The 23415-nt window shown below is 43.5% G+C and overlaps 1 protein-coding gene and 1 long non-coding RNA gene across 13 annotated transcripts in view; one reads left to right on the plus strand and one right to left on the minus strand.

The window, feature by feature from the left end:
- LOC139745812 (uncharacterized) overlaps positions 1-17085 on the minus strand; it is a 50634-nt gene extending 33549 nt beyond the window's left edge. Inside the window, exons 1-4 of one of the 9 annotated variants that reach the window (XR_011711976.1) lie at positions 16985-17085; positions 12816-12974; positions 3056-3310; positions 537-2884 (exon numbers count right to left, since the gene is read on the minus strand). This is a non-coding gene — a long non-coding RNA (uncharacterized lncRNA). Of the gene's footprint in view, positions 1-536; positions 2885-3055; positions 3311-3833; positions 3852-9364; positions 9472-9553; positions 9711-11423; positions 12014-12696; positions 12724-12815; positions 12975-13949; positions 13965-16402; positions 16523-16984 lie in introns of those variants that run through there. The other 8 variants (XR_011711977.1, XR_011711978.1, XR_011711981.1 and 5 more) reach the window with 8 other exon arrangements.
- A 3447-nt stretch (positions 17086-20532) lies between these two features.
- zda (peptidyl-prolyl cis-trans isomerase zonda) overlaps positions 20533-23415 on the plus strand; it is a 180014-nt gene continuing 177131 nt past the window's right edge. The window contains exon 1 of one of the 4 annotated variants that reach the window (XM_071656149.1): positions 20533-20671. In XM_071656149.1, coding sequence (XP_071512250.1) covers positions 20582-20671 — 90 coding nt within the window. In that variant the 5' untranslated portion in view covers positions 20533-20581. Of the gene's footprint in view, positions 20672-20767; positions 20809-21111; positions 21269-23415 lie in introns of those variants that run through there. The other 3 variants (XM_071656150.1, XM_071656147.1, XM_071656146.1) reach the window with 3 other exon arrangements.

Genomic DNA, 23415 nt, shown 5'->3' on the forward strand with positions numbered 1-23415 from the left:
TGTGGTCGGAACAACTACGACTGCACATTGCCCTGCGCAATGTCACTGCGCATGTAGTTATGGCTACCACCGCTAGGGATCAGTGGTGGCTTGCCTGACTGGCGTTTCTCTGTATGTTTATCCTGATCCCAGCCCTGAGCATACGGACAAATAGCAAAATATTGCATTAATTTTTAAAAATCACTTTATAAACACTGCACCGAGTGAAAAACACCTCTATAAAGACTACAGTTAAAACACGAACGTACAAGGCTACCGGAAGCAGCACTTCACATATAATTAACATTAGTAAACATACATCAAATTTAGATATATGTAAATAATCCGAAGAAAGCAGTGAAGGGTAACTGAAGATAGAAAGGCTGAAAGTAGAGAGTTGATCATGGCATTCTAAACGAACCCAAAATGGCATCCTAGCTAGGAGCTGTGTAATCCTTCCTACGTATTGATACGCGGAATAAAAGCTCATGGAAGCCCACTTGTCAAGGAAAAATGCACAGAAACATTGCCATAGTGGTAAGCAAAGTCTGACTTACCGAAAAGACGAGTAGACGCTACGACATCAGGCAACACAGACTTTAAATACAGAGCGTAAGAACACGTCCGTCTTGGGAGACGATACAAATAAGACTGCAAATGGCGGCCGAGCTCAGCGATAAACACATACAAAGAAGCGCAACTTAAAGACTTTGACATACTGATTTTTGTGATGCTGGCAGTAACGCCATCTGGAGGTCGATTAAAAACTATTAGAAAACGGGAAATATACACCTTAACTACCAAAGAAAACGGGAAACCTAAAGGTAATTGTAAGCTAGTCAAATCTGCCATAATTTCTGCAAGGAATAAAGTCCTTTGTTCTACTTTTATGTGGTATAAATGTTATGTTTTGCTTTAGCAATGGGGAAAACTTAATATAAACTTGACGTTTTGTTAAATGACACAGAATTTTCTTCATGGCTCAAGATCATAATTTTCTTTTTTCGTTTTCCTTTCTTGAATTTGTACTGGTAATTTATTGTAATTTAGATTTCCCTAATACTCTTACATTTCACCTCATTCTTAAATATTGTGATAAAAGGAAACAATTGATCGTGTGATATTCATTTAGTGCAAAACAGTATTGATTAGTATATATCAGAACACATTTTGTTCTCACCTTATGATAGACTGTATGTACATGCATATTTTCAATTGCTGAAAACGTATGGAGAACTTCTTGTATGAGAAATAAATACTGTTTTTATAATAAGAGATGTAGTAAAGTATTTAGTCATCTTTGTATATTTCCTATAAAATATTCTTTTGTATCTCTGAAAAATGTTCAAGATTCTGTATTTCTTTTCTGTTATTACCCTTATTCCACTGAGAATTTGTATGCTTCTCACTGTTGGGAGCACATAGATCCACATTGTATCTACATTTCTTCTCAGCAAAATTTCTTAAACATTAGCACACAGTATCCCTCTTATAATCACTGTTTCAACATTATTTGCTTCCAATTCTTTCGTATAATATTTGCTTCCAATTTGCTTCCAATATTTCCTTCCAATCCTTTCGTATAACTTTTGTGTTTTTGGTACGGTAAGAGCAATGCTTATCTATAGATATCTGTGGTACATGTATACAACTATACATAGTATCATTATCCTCTGTGGATGAAAGTAGAACTTATCTCTATACCATCAACTTCTACGATGGTCTAGTGACATTCATCCTCATTCATCATCCTAACCATTAAAATGTACCTCAGACATTTCAGTTAGAGAGGGTGTAATATCTATCAAGCTGAAGGTAGGAGAAGGCTGCAAGTGGCTAATGCAAACCACTGAACCAAGTGCTGCTGTAGTACGGTTTAGTATCTGAGCAGCAAGGTGTATACTTAACTGAACACTGCTGATATCATGGAAATAGGTTACAATTATGCCGCACGATTTCCCCATTATGATATTCACTTGGATACTCCTATCACTATGAATTTGTCCTTCTCGTAAGCAGGACATGGATACACTCCATCATTCGTCAGCAGTAAAAGTGGCCGATACTCAAATCATTGATTTCTTTCTCTTTACTGACGACTCTTCGATCGTATCACACTGGTGCTTTGCTATGTGTTGGTGGAAGGCTCTGCCTTTAATACAGCTTAAAAACAATAGACATAAAATCAAACAAAAGATCAAATACCTTATTGTAATCGTTATCACTCGATCATAAATTCATACAGCTGGAGAGACAAACAAAAATGTTGGTGGCTGCCATTTAATTCACAACTGGGCAAGAACAACCCTCCATAACGTGAATAAATCACATACACATATTTTCCTCTACATATCGTATAAGTACACATTGTCCTCTGCTTATTATTGACACTAATGTATACTAAGCAATAATAAACATCAATTTCCAGAGATAAATAAAACCCAACTTTTAGGTACAATTCAATACCCTGTCCAGCCTGCAGAGTTCCCGAAGGGCGTGGACGTGGTTCAGTAGTTGATGGCTACACTTCTCGTCTCCTGGTGGCCAGGTGTACGCCATTTCTGCCCAAATATGTTCAATGACAATCAGGTCCACTCCTTTGCTGGCCTAGTCCAGGAGCTGTAGGGTGTCTTGTTCCTAGGGACCAGCGTTCAAGAACACGAGCAGTGTGGACGGGGAACCTGTCGCTAATAGAAATGACATGCCCGGCAGGGAGAGGTAAACCCCTCTCCCGCAGAGACGGCAAGAAACGTTCCTTCAGCAGTTACTACGACAGTGGTTGCAGTAAAGCGACCTCCAATGTGGAAAACGTCACCCAGGCCATGTAATGTCACTTTCCTCTAGATGCAGTAGGTAAAGTGACATGTACGGGCCTCCTCGCTCATGTTGGCTCGGTCATTTGTGCCTGTGGAACATTGTATAATTTTAACGTTTATTGTACTGGTTCGACAGGATTTATATCATTTGTGTTGTATAAACAGTATATCATTAACATTTGGGTATCTGCATGAATTTCTTATTACAATAAATACGAAGTTCGAAATTTTTGAACAGCAACAAATCATTAACTTCCTGCCTGGTACAGTTCCTCCTCCAGAAGTGAACCTTGCCATGAGAGTTGGAGACACACACATCACCTCCGTGAACACTGCTTCAGACCAGAATCTGAGTTTCGCTCGGGATGTGTGCTGTTCCCTCAGGCGTTCATTCCTCGCTGGAGTTCTGTGGTGTGTTCCTTTGTCGTGTAATATTCGCCTGTCGCTCAACGGGGAGACGTCTTATGCCCATCACGTTCGCTGGAGGGAGGTCACCTTTGCAGCTCCTGTTCTCTCTGCCAAACAATAAAACACAACCATGTTCACAGGGAATGGATACAATCGGTTGCCTAAATTGAACATTTCAATTTCAATTATCAATTTGAGATAGTTATAAGCCTAATTTCACAACTTTTACATAATCTACATAATATCTTTAGTATGAAATTGTGGTTACAGTAATGATGATAATATTTCCAGATATATTGCCTACTTCATTGTTATCAAGGTTTAGCCATAATCAAATATAGTCACCCGAAGTATTTGGCTGCTAATAAACTCTGACGCAGGGACCTCATTCTCTATGCAGCCTTCATTATTGCTGCCATTTCCCCCACTCCTTTTCACAGACACTCATAACTTCCATTAAGTTGTTAAGGTTACTGCTCTCCACCACCCGTATGGACAAAACATTATCAAGGAGAGTGATCATGCGACCTCTGAGCACCAGCCTCTCGTCACTCCGGTTCACCTTAGCCTACCTCATCGCGCGATCCAGTAGACAAGCTGCCGCTCCCTGGCCAGCCGACCCTAACATACCTCAGTGCGATCCAGTAGACAAGCTGCCGCTCCCTGGCCAGCCGACCCTAGCCTACCTCAGTGATCCAGTAGACAAGCTGCCGCTCCCTGGCCAGCCGACCCTAGCGTACACACAACAAAAAAAACTATCGCGCAGAGGAGGTCTGAAGACGTCTGTAATGATCACTGACCTACCTGTTGTATCATGCCGGTAGGGTTGGTATACGTGCCTGGAAGCCACAGGTTTCCAGAGTCCTATGCTAGACCCATGGAAGTTGCGTGCCACAAGAGCGGCATTATACCATTAACAATAAAATTACATCATACAAGGCAGTACGAACTCCTACTTTTAAATTGGTGTGTGTAATATAGCTGTGAGACACACACAGCTATATGCGGCAACCCCCGTATGTGGTAGCTGCAGCATACCTCAATGTGATGCGAGGTAAACACAATAGCTTCATATTGTATAGGTGTAATTTGGGAAGAATATGTTTTCCTATTGATATTGTATTATTCTATAGCACACCCGGGTTCGTGGCAGTCCATAAAGGTTATCTTACACCGCCATTTCGTGTCCAGCCAGAAAATGTAATGAGACATGTGATATATTTTTGAAACAATGAAACAGCGCGGGTATAGTTCACTGCGAGCCAATGTCGAAAGGTTGTTTTTGTGGTATATCTAATTTTACCATGGAGACCTCACAAGAGACACGTGAAGCTATTCTACAGCTTCATAATGAGGGCTACAGCGACTCTGAAATTAGGAAACGTCTTGGTATTCACCGGTCAACCGTAGCACGATGGATTCGCCGACAGGCAGAGTTGGGCAACACAGACAACAGGCATCGGCGTGGGCGCCCACGTTGCACAAACCCGGAAGATGATCCGGTAATGATGTTGCATATATAGGTATACTGGACCACTTGATGTTATGTAAACAACCACATCACATGTTATATTTGCAATATGTCATCCTTTCCCTAGGCCATAGCAGCTGTCATTGCTGCTGCCCCCTTCACGCCCGCTAGCAACATTCGGGATACTCTTGGTCTGCAGTGTACCACTCAAACTGTCCGAAACAAACATCACTCTGAGGGGCTACGTGGTCGTATACCAGCAACAAAACCTATGTTAAGTGAGGCAAACATGGAGAGCAGGGTGGAGTATGCGTTGGAGTATGTGGACAAGCCACATCAGTTTTGGGAGAACGTCATCTTTTGTGATGAAAAACCTTCTGCAGCGATGGTCCTCCTGCAACAAACATGTTTGGCGGCATCCTAACACCAGGTTAGCTCTTTCTCTGTCTGTCTGTCTCTCTCTCTCTCAGAAACACACACACACACACACACACACACACAGGTTATGCTATATAACATATTTTCCATTTTATAATGACAATTTCTGGTGAGGCCAACATGAACAACCGTTCCGGAAGTGCTTTGAAACCAGGGTGCCACGGCCAGCACAGTCGTTTGCTGCTTGAAACGTCCTGTTGTGCTGCAGTATTACATTTTAGTTATACAGTCATTATTTTTTAAGTGAATAACAGTGATCATGATCACTTTATACGGCATATGTAACTACTGTAGCAATAATCTCCATTTACGATGTGATTTCATAATGAATAACTATTATATATTGTTAGTTGATATTTTTAATTTACTTAGTTACTATCTTAATCTATATTGCAGCATCAGTTGCACTAATACGAGTAAGACACAATGTCTTATGTAATTTTATACATTTTATATAACCAGATACGAGACACATGTGGTGGGTAGCAGGAGGAGTGGGCGTGTCAGTGCAGGACTATTTGGTTGGATCCATGGTGCTGGTGTCGGTGAATTGGTGGATGTCGGGCCTGGCCAGTTGACCGGACCTAGATACGTTGAGATACTGGAGGAGGTCTTGCTACCTTCAGTGGGGGCTATGCCGTTTCCAGAGCCGCAGCCATTTTACCTCGTCCAAGATAACAGCCCATTTTACACATCCAGGGTTGCAAAGGCGTGGTATGCTCGCCATCCACGTATAACAGTGTTGCCACATCCTGCAAAATCGCCTGATCTCAACCCGATAGAGCACGTATGGGCTGCCATGCAGAAAGGATGCCTGACCGACAACATCGATGTCGTGCTACAGTCGTAAATGATGCTTTACAAGCATGGGAACATCTGCGAAGCCCTTCTGGTAGGAACTTAACGCAGACGTTAGTGGCATCCATGCCTCGAAGGCTCAATGAAGTGTTGGCAACGGGAGAAGGTTATACCAAGTATTGAAATAAAACTTAGTCAAAAATTACTTTCTTAACCTCCAACAACATGTCTATGGTCATGTTAAATAGAAATCTGATTTTCACTGTTAAAGGGAAGTTAACTAATGCAGATCCATGAAAAGAGTCATTACTTTTCATGTTGGTTTACTAAATACTAAGATGTGGTGCCAGGTTTGTGACTTACTGTTATCAGTCACACAGGTGATACTACATATTACGTGAGGTTGGTGATTAAACCAGCAGACAGATAAATCACCGCCGGTATGAAGCAGGGTGTCGTAGTTACCATGTAGTATATTATTTTACACCACGAATTTGACACTTTGCAAGAGATAATGATTACTGCAATATGCATTTCTGTGCAGAATATTACATTCACATGCTCAATTCACGTATCCCATCTACTGTACTACATTTTTTTTTTTTTTTTTTATACTTTGTCGCTGTCTCCCGCGTTTGCGAGGTAGCGCAAGGAAACAGACGAACTACATACGGAAGGATATATCGTTGCCATTAGATAGGTGAGGACACCAACAGGCAGGGACATCAGGGCTACCACCATCTCACAGGAAAATGTTGACTGTTCCATTATTCCACGTCTGGTGCGTCATTTTGTTTCGTACAAAAAACGTGCGATAGTTTTTTTTGCTGTGTGTACCTCAACGTGATCCAGTAGACAAGGTACCGCTCCCTGGTCAGCAGACCTTTGCCTACCTGAACTCTATACAGTAGACGAGCTGCCACACCCTGGCTAGCCGACAATTGCCTACCTCACCGCGATCCAGCAGCCAAGCTGCCGCTCTTTGGCCAGCCTACCCTCGCCTACCTCAACGCGATCAAGTAGACGAGCTGCCACTCACTGGCCTGCCGACCCTAGCCTACCTCAATATACTCCAATAGACGAGCTGCCACTCTCTGGCCAGCCGACCTGAGCCTACCTCACCGCGATCCAGTAGACAAGCTGCCGCTCCCTGGCCAGCCGACCCTAGCCTACCTCACCGCGATCCAGTAGACAAGCTGCCGCTCCCTGGACAGCCGACCCTTGCCTACCTCAAAGCGATCCAGTAGACGAGCTGCCACTCCCTGGCCAGCCGACCCTAGCCTACCTCGCCGAGATCTAGTAGACAAGCTGCCGCTCCCTGGCCAGCAGACCCTAGCCTACCTCACCGCGATCAAGTAGACAAGTTGCCGCTCCCTGGCCAGCCGACCTTAGCCTACCTCACCGAGATCCAGTAGATAAGCTGCCGCTCACTGGCCAGCCAACCCTTGCCTACCTCAACGTGATCCAGTAGTCGAGCTGCCACTCCCTGGCCAGCCGAGAAGCTGCCGCTTCCTGGACAGCCGACGCTAGCCAACTCAACGCGATCCAGTAGACAAGCTGCTGCTCCCTGGCCAGCCGACCCTTGCCTACCTCACCGCGATCCATTAGACAAGCTGCCGCTCCCTGGCCAGCCGACCCTAGCCTACCTCAACGCGATTCAGTAGACGAGCTGCCACTCCCCGGCCAGCCGACCCTAGCCTACCTCAAAGCAATGCAGTAGACAAGTTGCCGCTCTTTGGCTAACGTACCCTTGCCTCCCTCAACGCGATTCAGTAGACGAGCTGCCACTCCCTGGCCAGCCGACCCTAGTCTACCTCAATATATTCCAATAGATGAGCTGCCACTCCCCGGCCAGACGACCCTAGCCTATATCAATATAATCCAGTAGACGAGCTGCCACTCCCTGGCAGCCGACCCTAGCCTACCTCACCGCGATCCAGTAGACAAGCTGCCGCTCCCTGGCCAGCCGACCCTACCCTACCTCAAAGCGATCCAGTAGACGAGCTGCCAGACCCTAACCAGCCGACCCTAGCCTACCTCAACGCAATCCAGTAGACAAGCTGCTGCTCCCTGGCCAGCCGATCCTAGCCTACCTCAATGCCATCTAGTAGACGAGCTGCCACTCCCCGGCCAGCCGACACTAGCCTACCTCACCATAACTCAGTAAAGTAGCCACAACTCTCATCGCCCATTTCTGGGCCACCTCACCGTGATCCAATATACTAGCCACCGCTTCGCGGGTGACCGAAGCTACCCTACATCACCATGATCCAGTACAGAAGCCACCACTCACCCACTTATTCTAGCCTACCTCACTGTGACCCAGTGCAGTAGCTCCCCGCAAAGCCGACCACAGCCTGCCTCAATATAATCCAGTTAACGAGCTGCCACTCCCTGGCCAGCCGACCCAAGCCTACCTCACCGCGATCCAGTAGACAAGCTGCCGCTCCCTGGCCAGCCGACCCTAGCCTTCCTCAAAGCGATCCAATAGACGAGCTGCCAGTCCCTGGCCAGCCGACCCTAGCCTACCTCACCGCGATCCAGTAGACAAGCTGCCACTCCCTGGCCAGCCGACCCTAGCCTTCCTCAAAGCGATCCAGTAGACTAGCTGCCAGTCCCTGGCCAGCTGACACTAGCCTACCTATACGCAATCCAGTAGACAAGCTGCTGCTCCCTGGCTAGCCGACCCTAGCCTATCTCAATGCGATCCAGTAGACTAGCTGCCAGTCCCCGGCCAGCCGACGCTAGCCTACCTCACCATAACTCAGTAAAGTAGCCACAACTCTCATCGCCCATTTCTGGGCCACCTCACCGTGATCCAATATACTAGCCACCGCTTCGCGGGTGACCGAAGCTACCCTACATCACCATGATCCAGTACAGAAGCCACCACTCACCCACTTATTCTAGCCTACCTCACTGTGACCCAGTGCAGTTGCTCCCCGCAAAGCCGACCACAGCCTATGAAAATCTTACCTAACATCCCCAGAAGTACATGATCATAATGGAAATGTACCGTTATTTTTGTGGTCTACTGCTATGGTAACGCATGAAGTGGCCACGTATAAGGGATATTTGGCAGTGGGGCGAACTCTTACAGCAGATTTCTAATTTCTTTCCCTGGAAACATGAAGCTTCAAAAGGACCCGGTGGTCTGTTACTGTTTGTATGTTGGACATCCAAAAGAAAAAAAAAGTTTTTCAAATGAGCTAAACCGCCAATTTACCAAAACCATGTTAACTGTAATAATGTGAATGGCGGGTTACACATTCCGGGATGAATAATCATAAGCTGTCATATGAGTGAATAGTAATATACTTCGAAGTGTCTGTCTACAGAGTTCATAGGTTTTCTACATTTTCTAGCTGTACTAATTATACTAAGTACACGTAACTCTAGTTCACCACTCACTCTACATTGGTTACAACCATTAACCTCCAAATGTTACTCATACCTGGCTAGAAATAAGACCTGTGTTTATGCAAACATCATTTAACTCCGAGCCGTGAGCACGAAGCCAGCTTTCAGCTACCGAGCCGGCGACCTGACACCTGTGGCCACATATCCTCACCTTTCCACCACCACAAGACTTGTGTCAGCAAACTGGGTTTTACCCCGAGTATCTCAGTGACCAGTACCTTACCTCTTCTCTAGTCTCCTGAAGTCTCCTCCACCACTACACTTCCCGGAACCCTCAACGCGATACTGTCACTCACCACAACAACCCAGGAAATGAACATATGAACCAGAAACATAGTAATCTTCGGTTTCGGAATGACCGCGCTCGTGTGGCATCTCGAAGCAGAAGCGGAGCTTTGTTGTATGGCACGGCGTTGTCTCAATCCAATGAAATGACTTGCATGGCCTTTTATCGTTTTGTAACATTCATTTTCGACTATGTACTTACTAATATTCCATGTACTCGTGCTACATGTGTGTGTTACTAAACGTTTATGTAGGAAAATTTCTTTTGCTCTATAGTAAAGTATATATTTTGAATGTCAGTCCGTCCAAGTTAGAGTCAATTTAACAATTCGGATTCAGACGTCGTTCACGTTTATGATATATTCCGACTCTTCTGACGTCAGTCAAATTCTAAACAATGTTTTACTTGTTTGTCTTTTTACAGTAAACCACGACTGAGACAAAATGTGATCTTAAGAATACATTTTGTCCTCGACGATGGAAATATATTTTTATCGCAAATATAGATAATACATCTCTGAGGACGGCCATACCCAGGACTACCAACCTATATCACCATTTACCACACTCGCCATAGAAAAAGGAATTTCGCCGATTGTTTTCAATGACTCCATATGTATTTATAGTACTTCCCTTACGTGTAATAATAATAAGTGGACACAGAATCAATAGAAGTGTGTCAACAGACCAGACTAAAACATGAGCAATATGCTCGTCCTGCTTTTAATGTGGTATTTCCCAAAACAACCTTTGTCGACGGGAATTTCCAAGACACGTATGCGAACTGTTGTGATCGATTTAATTTTCCTACGATGTCCAAGGCAGCAGGGGCACCTGAATGCCCTAATCAAGGCATCTTGTTAACGAGTATACATATATGTACGTACGTCTTGAAGTACGACAGTGCACTACGACGGCTTGTTCTCTGAGAAACGTAAGGTATTCCCTCCCTGTTAAACAAGAACGACTGTAACATCAGAGCCGCTTTTTCCAATGATGTCTCACCAGCTGACATACGTCAGCATCTCACAGCCTGGCGCGTGTTGGTCCGTTTCCTGCTGACACAGGACGTCAGCGCACTCCAAGACTGACAATGAAGCACGACACATGCCGGCGATTCACTCCCTGACAGCTGTGTGTCAGCCACCCCCACCCCAGCAGTGGCTCTCTCCTTGGGAGACTACGGCAACTCGCTCCCTAACACATAACCTCCCGACTAATACCTTAAGCTCATATCACTCCCTAAAAGCTAAATATAATCGCCAGTCATGGACCAAAAATATATAATTCCCAAAGTGAAGCTTATTTTGATGACCTGTGGAGCTCGATAGAGCTGCCAAATATCGTTTGGTATTGTTCAGCATAAACTCAAGAGTAAGGCTTTACATTGATTACCTGTGTTGCCCTCAACAGCAAAATGAAATTGTCTGCCGAAGCCAGAGTAAAGTCACCAACGTGCAGCTTTTCTTTGATGACCCATGTAGCACGCACAAGTGTTAGCCAGAGGAAATTTCCTCAAATAAAACTTTAATTCGACGACTCACATATGTGTCCCACAAAACCTATATAAAACCGTCTACCGTTAGCCTAAATAAAAGACTAAATGTAAAGCTTTACTTTGATGACCCATAAACCATGCAAATGGAAAATAGTCGTCTGGCATTAGCTATAACAAATGTCCTAAAGGGACGCTTTAGTTTGGCGTCGTTGGTTCATTCCTCGACAATCTACTTCGACTAATTCGTTTATACATACATTGCGGCTTCCTACCTTACTCACTACAAATGTGAAAAGAAAACGTTACTCACTTTCAACAGGTGTCGGTGGCTCAGTCTCTGATACATGTTGGTAGCTTCCTTCACCATACATTACTACGACGAACTCAAAAAGAAAAATCTGCTCTCTCCAACAGTCATCGATGGCTTCGTCTCTAAGACATGTGTCGGTAGCTCATTTCATGGCAAACAAATTCGATTTTCTCTCTGAGACACAACGGTGGCTTCCTACCTGACACACTTAAAACACTGCTCACTCTCTGACAGACGTCGGTGGATTCGTGTCTGATACACGTCGGTAGCTCACTCCAAGATATGCTACATTGCCTAGCTCCGTCACGATGGCTTCCTGCCTGACAGTCACGCTTTAGAAGCAAAAACACGCCGGTGGCTTTGTCTGTAACATACGTAGGTAGTTCACACCATGACACAATACATGACTAACTCCCTGATACACAAGACTGGCTTCCTGCCTCACACTACTACAGTGGCGACAACACAAAACCGCTTCTCGCTTCCTAATACACTACTGTGGCAAAGAAAGGCTGCTCACGCTGACAGATTCTCTGGCTTTGTCTATAGCACACGTCGGGTCACCTCACTCTAGGACACACTATTCCCAACAACTCCCTGGCACAAAAGGGTGGCTTCCTGTCTGACGGTGGAGGAACGCTATTCACTCCCTGACAGAAGTCAGTGGCTTCGATTCGACCACACGTCGTGGGTTTATGCCCCGATGTACGATAGTTTACCACGGCGGACTGTTGTTCTCTGGCACAGGACGAGAGGTTCTCTCCCCCCCCCTTCAACAATGACAAACAACAAAGCCCGACGCGTCCCCTAAAATCAAAGCCGTTCAATTTCAAACGACCATCTCACCAGTTGACATGCGTCTGCACCTCATATCCTGGCGCATTAGCACGTCCCTTCCTGATACACGGCGGCAGATCACTCCAAGACAGACGAAGACGCATGACAGGTCATAACAAGCGAGTCATTCCCTAACACACAACAGTGTCTTACGGCCACGCGCTGGGTTAACTCCCCCCCCCCCCCCTCTCTCTCTCTCTCTCTCTCTCTCTCTCTCTCTCTCTCTCTCTCTCTCTCTCTCTAGGGTGCTACGGCAACTCACTCCCTGACACAAAACTATGGCCTCCCAGCTAATAACACCCTGAGGAACCATATGTTCCCTATCGTAACACAAGTCGGAGGGAAGGTCCCAGCCTGCCACATACCGTCATGTCAATCATTTTTGTCGGTGGTTCATGCCTCGGCTCGACGAGGGTTTACTACCTATTAAACTTACACGTGAAGGAGGTACCACCCTCCTTGACTCGACGAAGGTTTACCCCACTATCAAACTTACACGTGATGGAGGTACCACCCTCCTTGACTCGAAGAAGGTTTACCCCCTATCAAACTTACACGTGAAGGAGGTACCACCCTCCTTGAGGCACGACACTTGAGTGCTGTCATGACGGCTTCCTCCCTCCCTCTTGCGATGTCAGCAGGCGACTGAGGGTGACTTGGTCCTCGACGGTGGTCGGAAGGGCATCATATCCAACCCGTTGTTTGACTGGAAGTCTGGAAATGAACTGTGTCTTAATTTCCATTTCAGCCTGAACACATTAAGGTATATTTTTCTAGTAAGTTGAATTACGACGTGTTATATATAACATCTACCAGTGTTTGTGTGTGGGTCATGATAGATGTGAAGTCATGGGTACATTATGGGCTGATCTATTATCATCCATCTTTAAATATATGCTAAAAATAGGTGACAACTGCGAGGACAAAAAACTCTCTCTAGCAATATTATCCTTACTATTCTTGTTCTGGGAAACGTTAGGGTGAACAAGATGCAATTGTATGTTATCATTATCAGCACAAAGAGCTTCAAAAGCTGGTCTCTTATTGTTTGTATACTGCAAATACAAAAAGTAGGTCGTTATTATTCCCATGTTGAGTTAAACTACTAATTGAGGCAAACAACCATATAACTGTAATAACCTATATGGCAAGGTCAGACGTTCCAAAAGACTGTAAACAATTAAAAGCTGTCGCCCGAATGAATCGTAATATAAATCAAAGTTTCAGACGAGTGACTTCAATGTACATTTTCTTGGTGTGGGAACTACAGAGTTGTCCACACCTCCACCATGTGCACCTATAGTTGACCATTCATTCACCAGTGGTTAAAGCCAATGGTCTCCCATGACTCATTAACTTGGCTATAAATAAAACCTCTTTTTATGGAGCAATCAACTCCAAGCGGAGAACACGAACCCGGCTGACTACGTTTGTTATTTTTTGGCTTTTACGGCCATCGACCTATGAGGAAGGTCATTAAGGCCTGCAACCCTATTCAATAAGCGATTAAAGTCACCCCTAAATGCCCATTCTAATAGAAAATGACAGAAAAAAATAGGTTATAATTCCGATATTGTGATAAAGATAAATTATAATTGAAAATAATAGGAAGAAAAGATTTTGTGGGTATTAAGCCAACGTGGCGGCAAACGCAGCCCAGACGGCACCGTAGCCATAGTTGCAGTTTACCCAAGAGAGCGAGGAGATAGGGCAGACTAAAGATAGTTCTCCACCACGTCATGCACATAGATGATGATAATTCATTTGGAGGTCCGCCGGCTCAACCCCATGGCGCAGCTGCTCTGGAATATAACCACCTCCCCTCAAGGCCGACCGTCTAATGTGAGGACATGTCCACCCACCATGCGACCAGCCTAAGTAGGAGCAGCCTCGCACCGAAGCCAAACCCGCCACAGAGAACCACCAACGAACCACCTTACATCATCTGGATCAATTCTGTTTCTCTGAGAACGACCATCAATTTGTCAATAGTACTCGAGTTGTCCCAGAGTACAGTGACAATGTTAAAACAGATGTTTTTCTTGTTGTAATAATCTAATAAGTATATCTGGCGATGACGAGGATAAATCAATTGCCAGTCCGGTCATCTACACGAGTTCCACTACCACCGTCCAGAAGAGTGAGATTGGCATTGATTATAAAATTAACCATTTGTTCCTCCCTGGCGTCTGCCCAGATACTTCCCAACTGATAATGATGAACATTGAAGTATCCTAAAACTACTTTACTGTGAGGTACTAACAAGCCAATTTGACTCATCATTATCAAGTGCGTTTGAACTGGAGCAATATATCCAACATATGGCCAGGTACGTATCATCAAATTTTACTCTACATGCGCCAGCGTCTAGAGTAGAATTTAAAGTCACTCGTGTGTGAGGCAAATTTTGGTGTACATAGATAGCTACCCCACGATTCTCGTCTCTTCTATACGAGTGATAGCTATCTACAAAGGATCAGTCATCGACTGTGTCGTTTAGAAGTGTCTCTTGTAAACAGATCACGGCTGGCCTATACAGTGCAAGCAACAATTGTAGTTGTGCTTGCTGTTGCCTAAGGCCTCTACAATTCCGCTGAATGATATTGAACGTGTTTGGTTTAAGAGTTATTCAACCGACCAGCTTTCTTAGCCCATTTATGTCGGGACTTGGCGAGTCCCAAGGTGACCATACATGGTCCCTGGATGTGGATTGTCTGGCATCCACCAAGTTTATGTCCTCCAACGAAGAAGACCTGTAAACCACAGGCCTCCTAGTTGGAGGTACCGGAACAATGACGTGCCACGTAGTTTTATTCCAAGTTTAGTCATGGTTTAAAGATGAGTTAGTTTTGTTCTTTTTCCTTTCTGTAGGACGGAATCAGGATGTAGTATTTGCATAGGATTTGTTATGGACTGTGGTTGGAGGATTAGGTGTAGGTGTAGGGTTGAATGGAGCTGGATATTTGGAACTGACGGTCGGAGTGTCACAAGGAGTGTGTCGATACAGTTCGCACAACCGGATTACATTTCAAAGCCGACGCGTAGAATTCATTAGGTTTACGGGTTTCGCGAGACTTCTTAACCCTCCTCCCAGCCTCATCATAAGAGATGTTACTTTGTGTCTGACTGCACAGACGGCATTCTCAAACTGGAACTGGGGACAGGCCAGGTTCCAGCTTGGGTGGTTGCCATCGCAGTTAACACATAACATCCTCTTAGCCATACAATCCTCAGCGGTATGACCCTCCTCAGCACACTTTCCTCCCATATTTAGCAGAAAGAGTACAACTCTTTAAGGGGCGGCCAAGTTCCTGGCATTCAGAGCAACGTAAGAGATTCGGAATGTAGGGACGAGCTTGACATCGCATATAACCAATTGAGATATTGTCCGGTAGCCGAGATTTCCCGAAGGAAGGTTAAGTTAATCAGGGGAGTTCTACGCCGTTGGCCATTGACAAATATAGTGATGAACCAGGCAACGATGACGTCCTCGTTTGCTAGTTCCTTCATAATGTCGTCCACTGACATATTCATGACATCAGTGCAGTAGATGACTCCCCTGCATGAATTCATGGCAATTGGTATCGAGACCACAACGTCAACATGAATAGGGAACTTCAACTAAGTAGTTCCGCCACCTGTTTCGTCGACTTATCAGCAAATCACCACTAACCAGTTTCCTGACCGTTTTAACATGCCCAAACCAACCATCAATGATCTTCCTGATTAGGAAGGGACTGAAGGAAGCAAGAGTCGTTGCTCCGGTCGCATGGGCCAAAACAAAATCAGCGTTTCTTTTTTATGGAGGGTCCGTCACCACTACCCCTACGGGAGCAGTGGATGGCTTACCTGGGTCCATCGTAAAGAGGCCTAACCTCAAAATCTGGAATGCCAAACCACCCCAGATAGTGGAAAACTAACTACCCCGAAAAAAAAACTGGCAATCGTTTTATGCAGAAAAGTTTCAAGGCGGAGCCGGTCGCACAAAGGCCAGGCGGAGTTCTCCGGCGGACACCCGTCAATGAAAGATCGATTTTGCATAGAACAACCTTATAAAAGATATTGATGATCAATAATTTTCAAAAAACCTTCAAAACAAAGCAAGGGTAGCGACAACGCAGGGAGGAATAGCAACAACCTACCTCTGAAAGAAAGGCAAAAGCTCCGTACAGGTCAGTGGCTGGTACGAAACTGTGGTCGTACCAGCACGATTGCACGTTGCCCTGCGCAATGTCACTGCGCATGTAGTTATGGGTACCGTCGCTAGGGAGCAGTGGTGGCTTGCCTAACTAGCGTTTCTCAGTATGTTTATCCTGATTCCAGCCCTGAGCATACGAACATATAGCAAAGTATTGCATTAAGTTAAAAAAAAATAAAAAAAACACTTCCTTTGTAAACACTTCACCGAGTGCAAAACACCCCTATAAAAACTACAGTTGAAAAACAACGAACGTACAATGCTACCAGAAGCAGCACTTTACATAAATTCAACACTAATAAACATACACCAAATTTAGATATTTGTGAATAATCCGAAGAAAGCAGTGAAGGTTAACTGAAGATAGAAAGGCTGAAAGTAGAGAGTTGATCATGGCATTCTAAACGAAACAAATCTGGCATCCTAGCTACATATTCATACGCGGAATAAAACCTCAAGGAAGCACCACTTGTCAAGGAAAAATGCACAGAAACATTGCCATAGTGCTAAGCAAAGTCTGACTTACCGAAAAGACGAGCAGACACTACGACATCAGGCAACACAGACTTGAAATACAGAGCGTAAGAACACATTAGTCTTGGGAGACGACACAAATAAGACTACAAATGGCGGCCGTGCTCAGCGAGAAACACGTACAAAGAAGCGCAGTTTAAAACTTTGACATACTAATTTTTGTGATGCTTGCAGTAACGCCATCTGGAGAGCAAATTAAGAACTATTAGAAAACGGGAAATATAGAGCTTAACCACCAGAGAAAACAGGAAACTTAAAGGTAATTCTAAGATATTCAAATCTGCCATAATTTCTGCAGGGAATAAAGTCCTTTGTTCTACTTAGTGTGGTATTAATGTTATGTTATGCTTTAGCAATGGCAAAACTTAATATATGATTTAGCAATGACAAAACTTAATATAAACTGACATTTTGATAACATACAAAATTTTCTCCATGGTTCAAGAACGATATATCTCTTTTCTTTTTTTTTTTTTTTACTAGTGTTGATATGAATTAGTAATAATGTATATGTAGTTCATGATCCTATCTTCGGTTTGTGTTGGCAATTTACCGTAAGTTAGATTTCCTTAATACTCTTACATTTCACCTCATTCTTAAATGATGTGATAAAAGAAAACAAATGATCATGTGATATTCATTTGATGGAATACAGTATTGACAGATATATATCAGAACACATTTCTTTCACCTTATGATAGACTGTATGTACATGCGCAAACACATGCACGCAGTAATACAAAATAGGATATCAAAGTGTAACTGTCTGACATGCAAGCATATTGAAATTCACATGCAACACAAGCAGTCATAATTCTGCTTAAAAGATAAACACAGACAGTGATACACCATAGTCTTTAAAGATTTCAACAGTGTATTGTACATGAATGTAAAATAGTTATCAATCCTTACAAATCAAGAAAGTTTTTTCAAAGTATAACAACCTGATATGCAAGAGTATTTCTATCTACATGGAAATATGATCAATCATACTCGTTGAAAATGAAAACACAGGCAGTACTATGCAGAGTCAATTAATAGTTCACAATTTTTTTTTAAATCGGAGTATAGGATCTTCCAAACAAATGAACAAAGACGAATCAAGGTAGCAGAAATTTAAGGTTTACTTTAAACCCCTTTAGGGGTGTCAAAGGCCAATAGAGTGACATCCAAAAATAAGAGGGAAATAGAAGGTTTATTTAAATCCTCTTTGGTGGCGCCAAAAGCCATTGCAGGGGCACAGCGGCATCCAGAAGGAAAGAGACAAATTGACTGTTTACCTTAAAGCCCCTTTAGGGATGCCAAAGATCAATAGAGTGGCGTGGCGGCATCCAAAAATAAGGGGGAAATAGAAGGTTTAATTCAAATCCTCTTTGGCGGCGCCAAAGGCCATTACAGGGGCATAGCGGCATCCAAAGGGAAAGAGACAAATTGACTCTTTACCTTAAAGCCCCTTAAGGGATGCCAAAGGCCAACAGAGTGGCATGGCAGCATCCAAAAATAGAGAAAAATTGAAGGTTTAATTTAAATCCCCTTTGGCGGCGCCAAAGAGGATTACAGGGGCATAGCGGCATCCAAAGGCAAAGAGACAAATGGAAGGTTTACTGTAAAGCCCATTTGGGGGTGCCAAAGGCCAATAGAGTGGCTTGAAGACATCTAAATATAAAGAGGGAAATTGAAGGTTTAATTTAGATCCCCTTTGACGGCGCCAAAGGCCATTACAGGGGCATAGCGGCGTCCAAGGGGAAAGAAACAGATTGAAGGTTTACCTTAAAGTCCCATTGGAGATGCCAAAGGCCAATAGAGTTGCGTGGCGGCAAACAAAGCCAAAGCGAGAGACTGAAGGTTAAATTTAGATCCAATTTGGCGTCGCCAAAGGACATTACAGGGGAATAGCTGCATCCAGAGGGAGGTAAATTGGATGTTTGTTTTAAAGCCCCTTTGGGGATGCCAAAGGCCAGTAGAGTGGCGTGGCGGCATCCAAAAATAAATAAAGAAATTGAAGGTTTCATTCAACCCCCTTTGGCGGCGCCAAAGGGGATTTAAATCAAACCTTCAGTTTCCCTCTTTATTTTTGGATGCCTTCCAGCAGTTCCATTGGATTTGGCACCCCCAGAGGACCTCTAAAGTACACCTTTCATTTGTCTCTTTGCCTTTGGATTCCGCTATTCCCCTATACTGGCCTTTGGAACAACCAAAGGGGATTTAGATAAAGCCTTCAATTTTTCTCTATATTTTTGGATGCCGCCCTGCCACTATGTTGGCCTTTGGCAGCCCCAAAGGGGCTTTTAAGGGAACTTACATTCTGTTTCTTTCCCTTTGGATGTCGCTATTCCCCTGTAATGGCCTTTGGCACCGACAAAGGAGATTTAAATTAAACCTTCAATTTCTATATCTTTTTTATTCTACCACGCCACTCTACTGGCCTTTGGCATCCCAAAGGGCCTTTAAAACAAACATTCAATTTACCTCTTTCCCTCTGGATGCAGCTATTCCCCTCTAATGGCATTTGGAGATACCAAAGAGGATTTAAATTAAACCTTCAATTTATCTATTTTTGGTTGCCGCCACGCCGCTCTGTTAGCCTTTGACATTCCCAAAGGAACTTTAAGGTAAACCTTCAATGTTTTTTTCCCCCCTTTGGAAGCCGCAATGCCCCTGTAATGGCCTTTGTCGCCGCCAACGGGTATTTATATCAAACCTTCAGTTTCACTCTATTATTGGATGCCGCCACACCACTCTATTGGCCTTTGACATTCCCAAAGGAACTTTAAGGTAAACCTTCAATCCGGTTCTTTCCCTTTGGACGCCGTTGGACCCTTGCAATGGCCTCTTGCACCGCCAAAGGGGATTTATATTAAACCTTCAATTTCCCTCTTTATTTTTGAATGCCGTCAAGCCACTCTATTGGCCTTTTCCACCCTCAAAGGAACTTTAAAGTAAACCTTCAACCTGTTTCTTTCCCTTTGGATGCCACTATGCTCCTTTAATGGCCTTCGGCGCCGCCAAAGGGGATACAAATTAAACCTTCAATTCTGCTCTTTATTTTTGGATGCCTTCAAGCCACTCAATTGGCCTTTGGCACCCTCAGAGGGGCTTTAGAGTAAACCTTCCATTTGTTTCTTTGCTTTTGGATGCCACTATGCCCCTATAATGGCCTTTGGCGCCGCCAAATGGGATTTAAATCAAACCTCTCTGGTGGAGTCGACACGTAAGAGGCCTCACTCCCCAGTGGGGTCTGGACACGTAAAAGGCCTCACTGCCCCCTCTCCAAGACGGGTTTTGGACAAGCGCGAGGCCTCACTCCCCAGCAAAGCCTCACACGTGAGATACCTCATCCCTTCCCCTCCCCAGCGGGTTTTGGACAGGCGCGATGCCTTACTCCCCATGAATCTGGACACGAGCAAGGTGTCACCAGCAGAGTCTGGACACTTGCGATACCTCACTCCCCAGCAGAGCCTGGACACACGGGGTGTCACTACCCAGCAGGGTCTGGATATGCGCGAGGCGGGTACAAGGGTCTGTTATCTATAGCAACAGCCATGTTATCTACTGCCAACAGCAGCAGCCAAGCCATCTACCAACTGCAATGCAACCACGTCTTCTTACGCTGCAGCCACAGCAACATCAACAGCCAAACCATCTACCACTTGAGGCAGTTTCATTCCAGATCCAGTTTGTACGTTTTCTCGTTAACTTTAAAAATTTACATTGTTTTCTTGCGAATGCTCCCGTATCCACCATGTCTTCTGGAACCTTCCTGGGTGTCTGTGATTAGTCATTAGGCTTTATAGCTCAACCACAACAGAAAACAGAGTAAGTTCTTCCTCAATCCAAAATAATTACTTATATATTGTTTATGAAATTAAAAAAAAACTATGAATTCGTGTAAAGTGCGGTCTTGACAAACTTTCTTCAGACAGAGAATTGCACCAGAATGAAATAATCTACAACGCGTAACATAACGGGACTACAAAAGTGATAATTTTGTTTTTGCTTTGAGCCTTATAAGTTTAATATGAAGAAAAAAATACGATAGGCCCTTTAGGCAGTCAGCATAAAATAAAAATCTTGGAGCTACTTTCTTGAGGCGTTAATGGTAATCTTAATAATCAGTGTGTATATGGCCCAGTTATCAAAATGACGACATATATCCGAAGCCGGAGTCAGGTAAAGGTTTGAGATAAGGGAGACAAGCCAGCTGTTGGATGTCAACACACACGCTTTTCATCTCGTGGCTTCTATCACTTTTACATCTTGTATACCTTCAAACTAGGTTAGTACTTGAATTAACGCAATAATTTTCCCAAAGAGAAGAAATTTGATAAATAATTAATTGATGTTTTGTGTAACAAGGGTATGATATCAAACTAATTAGAACTTTCAGGAGTTCAACTAACATCAATTTTCTGTAATATGGACGCGCGTTTTCAAGATGATAGAACGGAACAAAATTAATATGAATGGACTCCTTGTTGAGTGGAGAAGTTTAAGTGTAGTCCCTCCAACTTCATCAGCTGAAAAAAGAAATAGTTCTCAAAGTGGGCTGGGCGTTGAAGTAGAGGGAAACTTTGTGGTAAATATCGGAACATGAACATTTGCGAGTGTAATTAATGCATTCATCACACTTTCGTCCATTTCGGCCAACAGTAAACCATTGGGGTCATGACGTTATTTTCTGATGTCTTCCTTTTATGCCCAAGTACGTTATAAAATCGTGCAGACACCTGACAAAAAAAAATTCACCTGGCGCCTGTTGGGATTCTGTAGAGCTGTTTTAGGTATGTATGTCAATGTACAAACCAAATGAAGCTTTAATAAAAGAGTGCCTGATTTCGTCTTTATTGGTTCATTCACCGACGCCTGCTATGCTTCATAATTTTTGAACCAGACAGAATCTTAGTTTTGCAAATATGTTAGACAAATTGAAATGTCCATATAGCATATCTCTTGTGACAAATAGTGATGCTGTTTTTGGATAGTAACACTGTTGCCATCTATTGGGTTAGAAATGTATGGAATGATAGTTTCTATATTTTTATTTAAAACTATTTTTATTCCATATTTTTTATTTTGCCTTATTATAATAAGTTCATTTTTATAACAGAAGGGTGACCGTTCCAACCCCTTTGACATCTACCATTGCCAAACTCCCAAACTCTTTGAATCCCTTCTCAATCTTTAAATATTCTGAATCTCACAGTCTTCTTTCTTATCACCAGTGCGGCTTCCATAAAAGTAAGGCAGGATTATCTGATTTGATTTGTGCCGGTGTCCATGGCAAATTTATTGTGCACCCCATGCTCATCCTGTGAGAGGTAGCACAAAAGGATTACAGTGGTCACAAAGGGTTTTAGTCAGACCCCAGTAGGTTGATATTACATAAGATGTTACAATTCGTTTTTCACTACATACATTACATAATTTCAAATGGTAAATTTCACTGACTTGGTGCCAAAAGTGGTTACAAACTTAAGATTTCAGGTATGTTGATATTAACAATAATTTGTGACATTTCTTGCAAGGTTTGTTTAGATGTATACCTAAAAGGGTCTATTTTTTCCACATTCTAAGAAATATTGTTCTAGTTTGTGTCCAAATCTTTGACCACAAACTTTACAATTCACATGGTTAACATCTCCAGTTAGCCCAAAGCACCAATAGTACCTATATCCTAGCTTTAGTGTAGCAGTTACAACATCATGTCATCTGCTGATCTTATTACTTTCTCCATATGCATGTTTTGCTTTACAGATTTCACTGTGATGGAAAATATTTCTCCTTATGCTTATCTGAACTTGTCTTTGTGCTTTAAAGTCAGTTAGTTCCTTTCTAATTACAGTTTTGAGGCTTCTAACTGACAAACTGATGTTGTTTTCATCATCTTTACTAAGTGCAAGTTCGGCTAAAGCTTTGTCATGTTCAAGGAAGCCTATATGAGAGAGAATCCATAACAATTATATTTGAATCCCTTGAGCAATGATGTCTGTGTTTATGTGTCTGGCTTTCGACACCAGCAGGTTACATTCTGATCTCAGAGATAATGAAATTGTATGTGGCAGTGATTTCTACCTGCTCAAGAGCGATAGGTATGGTGAACAATTCAGCTTGTAGAGGTAGAGTATATAACATTTTTCTCTGATCTATTGCCATTGGGCTGGATCACAGCGGCAGCACTGCCTGCCTTCCCAGTGGCAGAGTTGTGAGAACTGTCAGTATAGATGCTCTGAGCAATGAAAATGTCAGTCTGGAGTTTCTGTATATGTTCAGGAACACTGGTTCTGGCTAAGTCTTTAAGGTGAAAATTATATGAAATTAGTTTTTTGGTGGATAAGTCGGTGTAGTGATGTCAAAGGGAGGAAGGAAATGCTGCTGCTTCCTAATTTTATGCAAATCGTGTACACCAAACATTGTTATTTGGTT

This window comes from Panulirus ornatus, chromosome 62 (assembly GCF_036320965.1).
Source record: "Panulirus ornatus isolate Po-2019 chromosome 62, ASM3632096v1, whole genome shotgun sequence".
NCBI classification, from domain to species: Eukaryota; Metazoa; Arthropoda; class Malacostraca; order Decapoda; family Palinuridae; genus Panulirus; species Panulirus ornatus.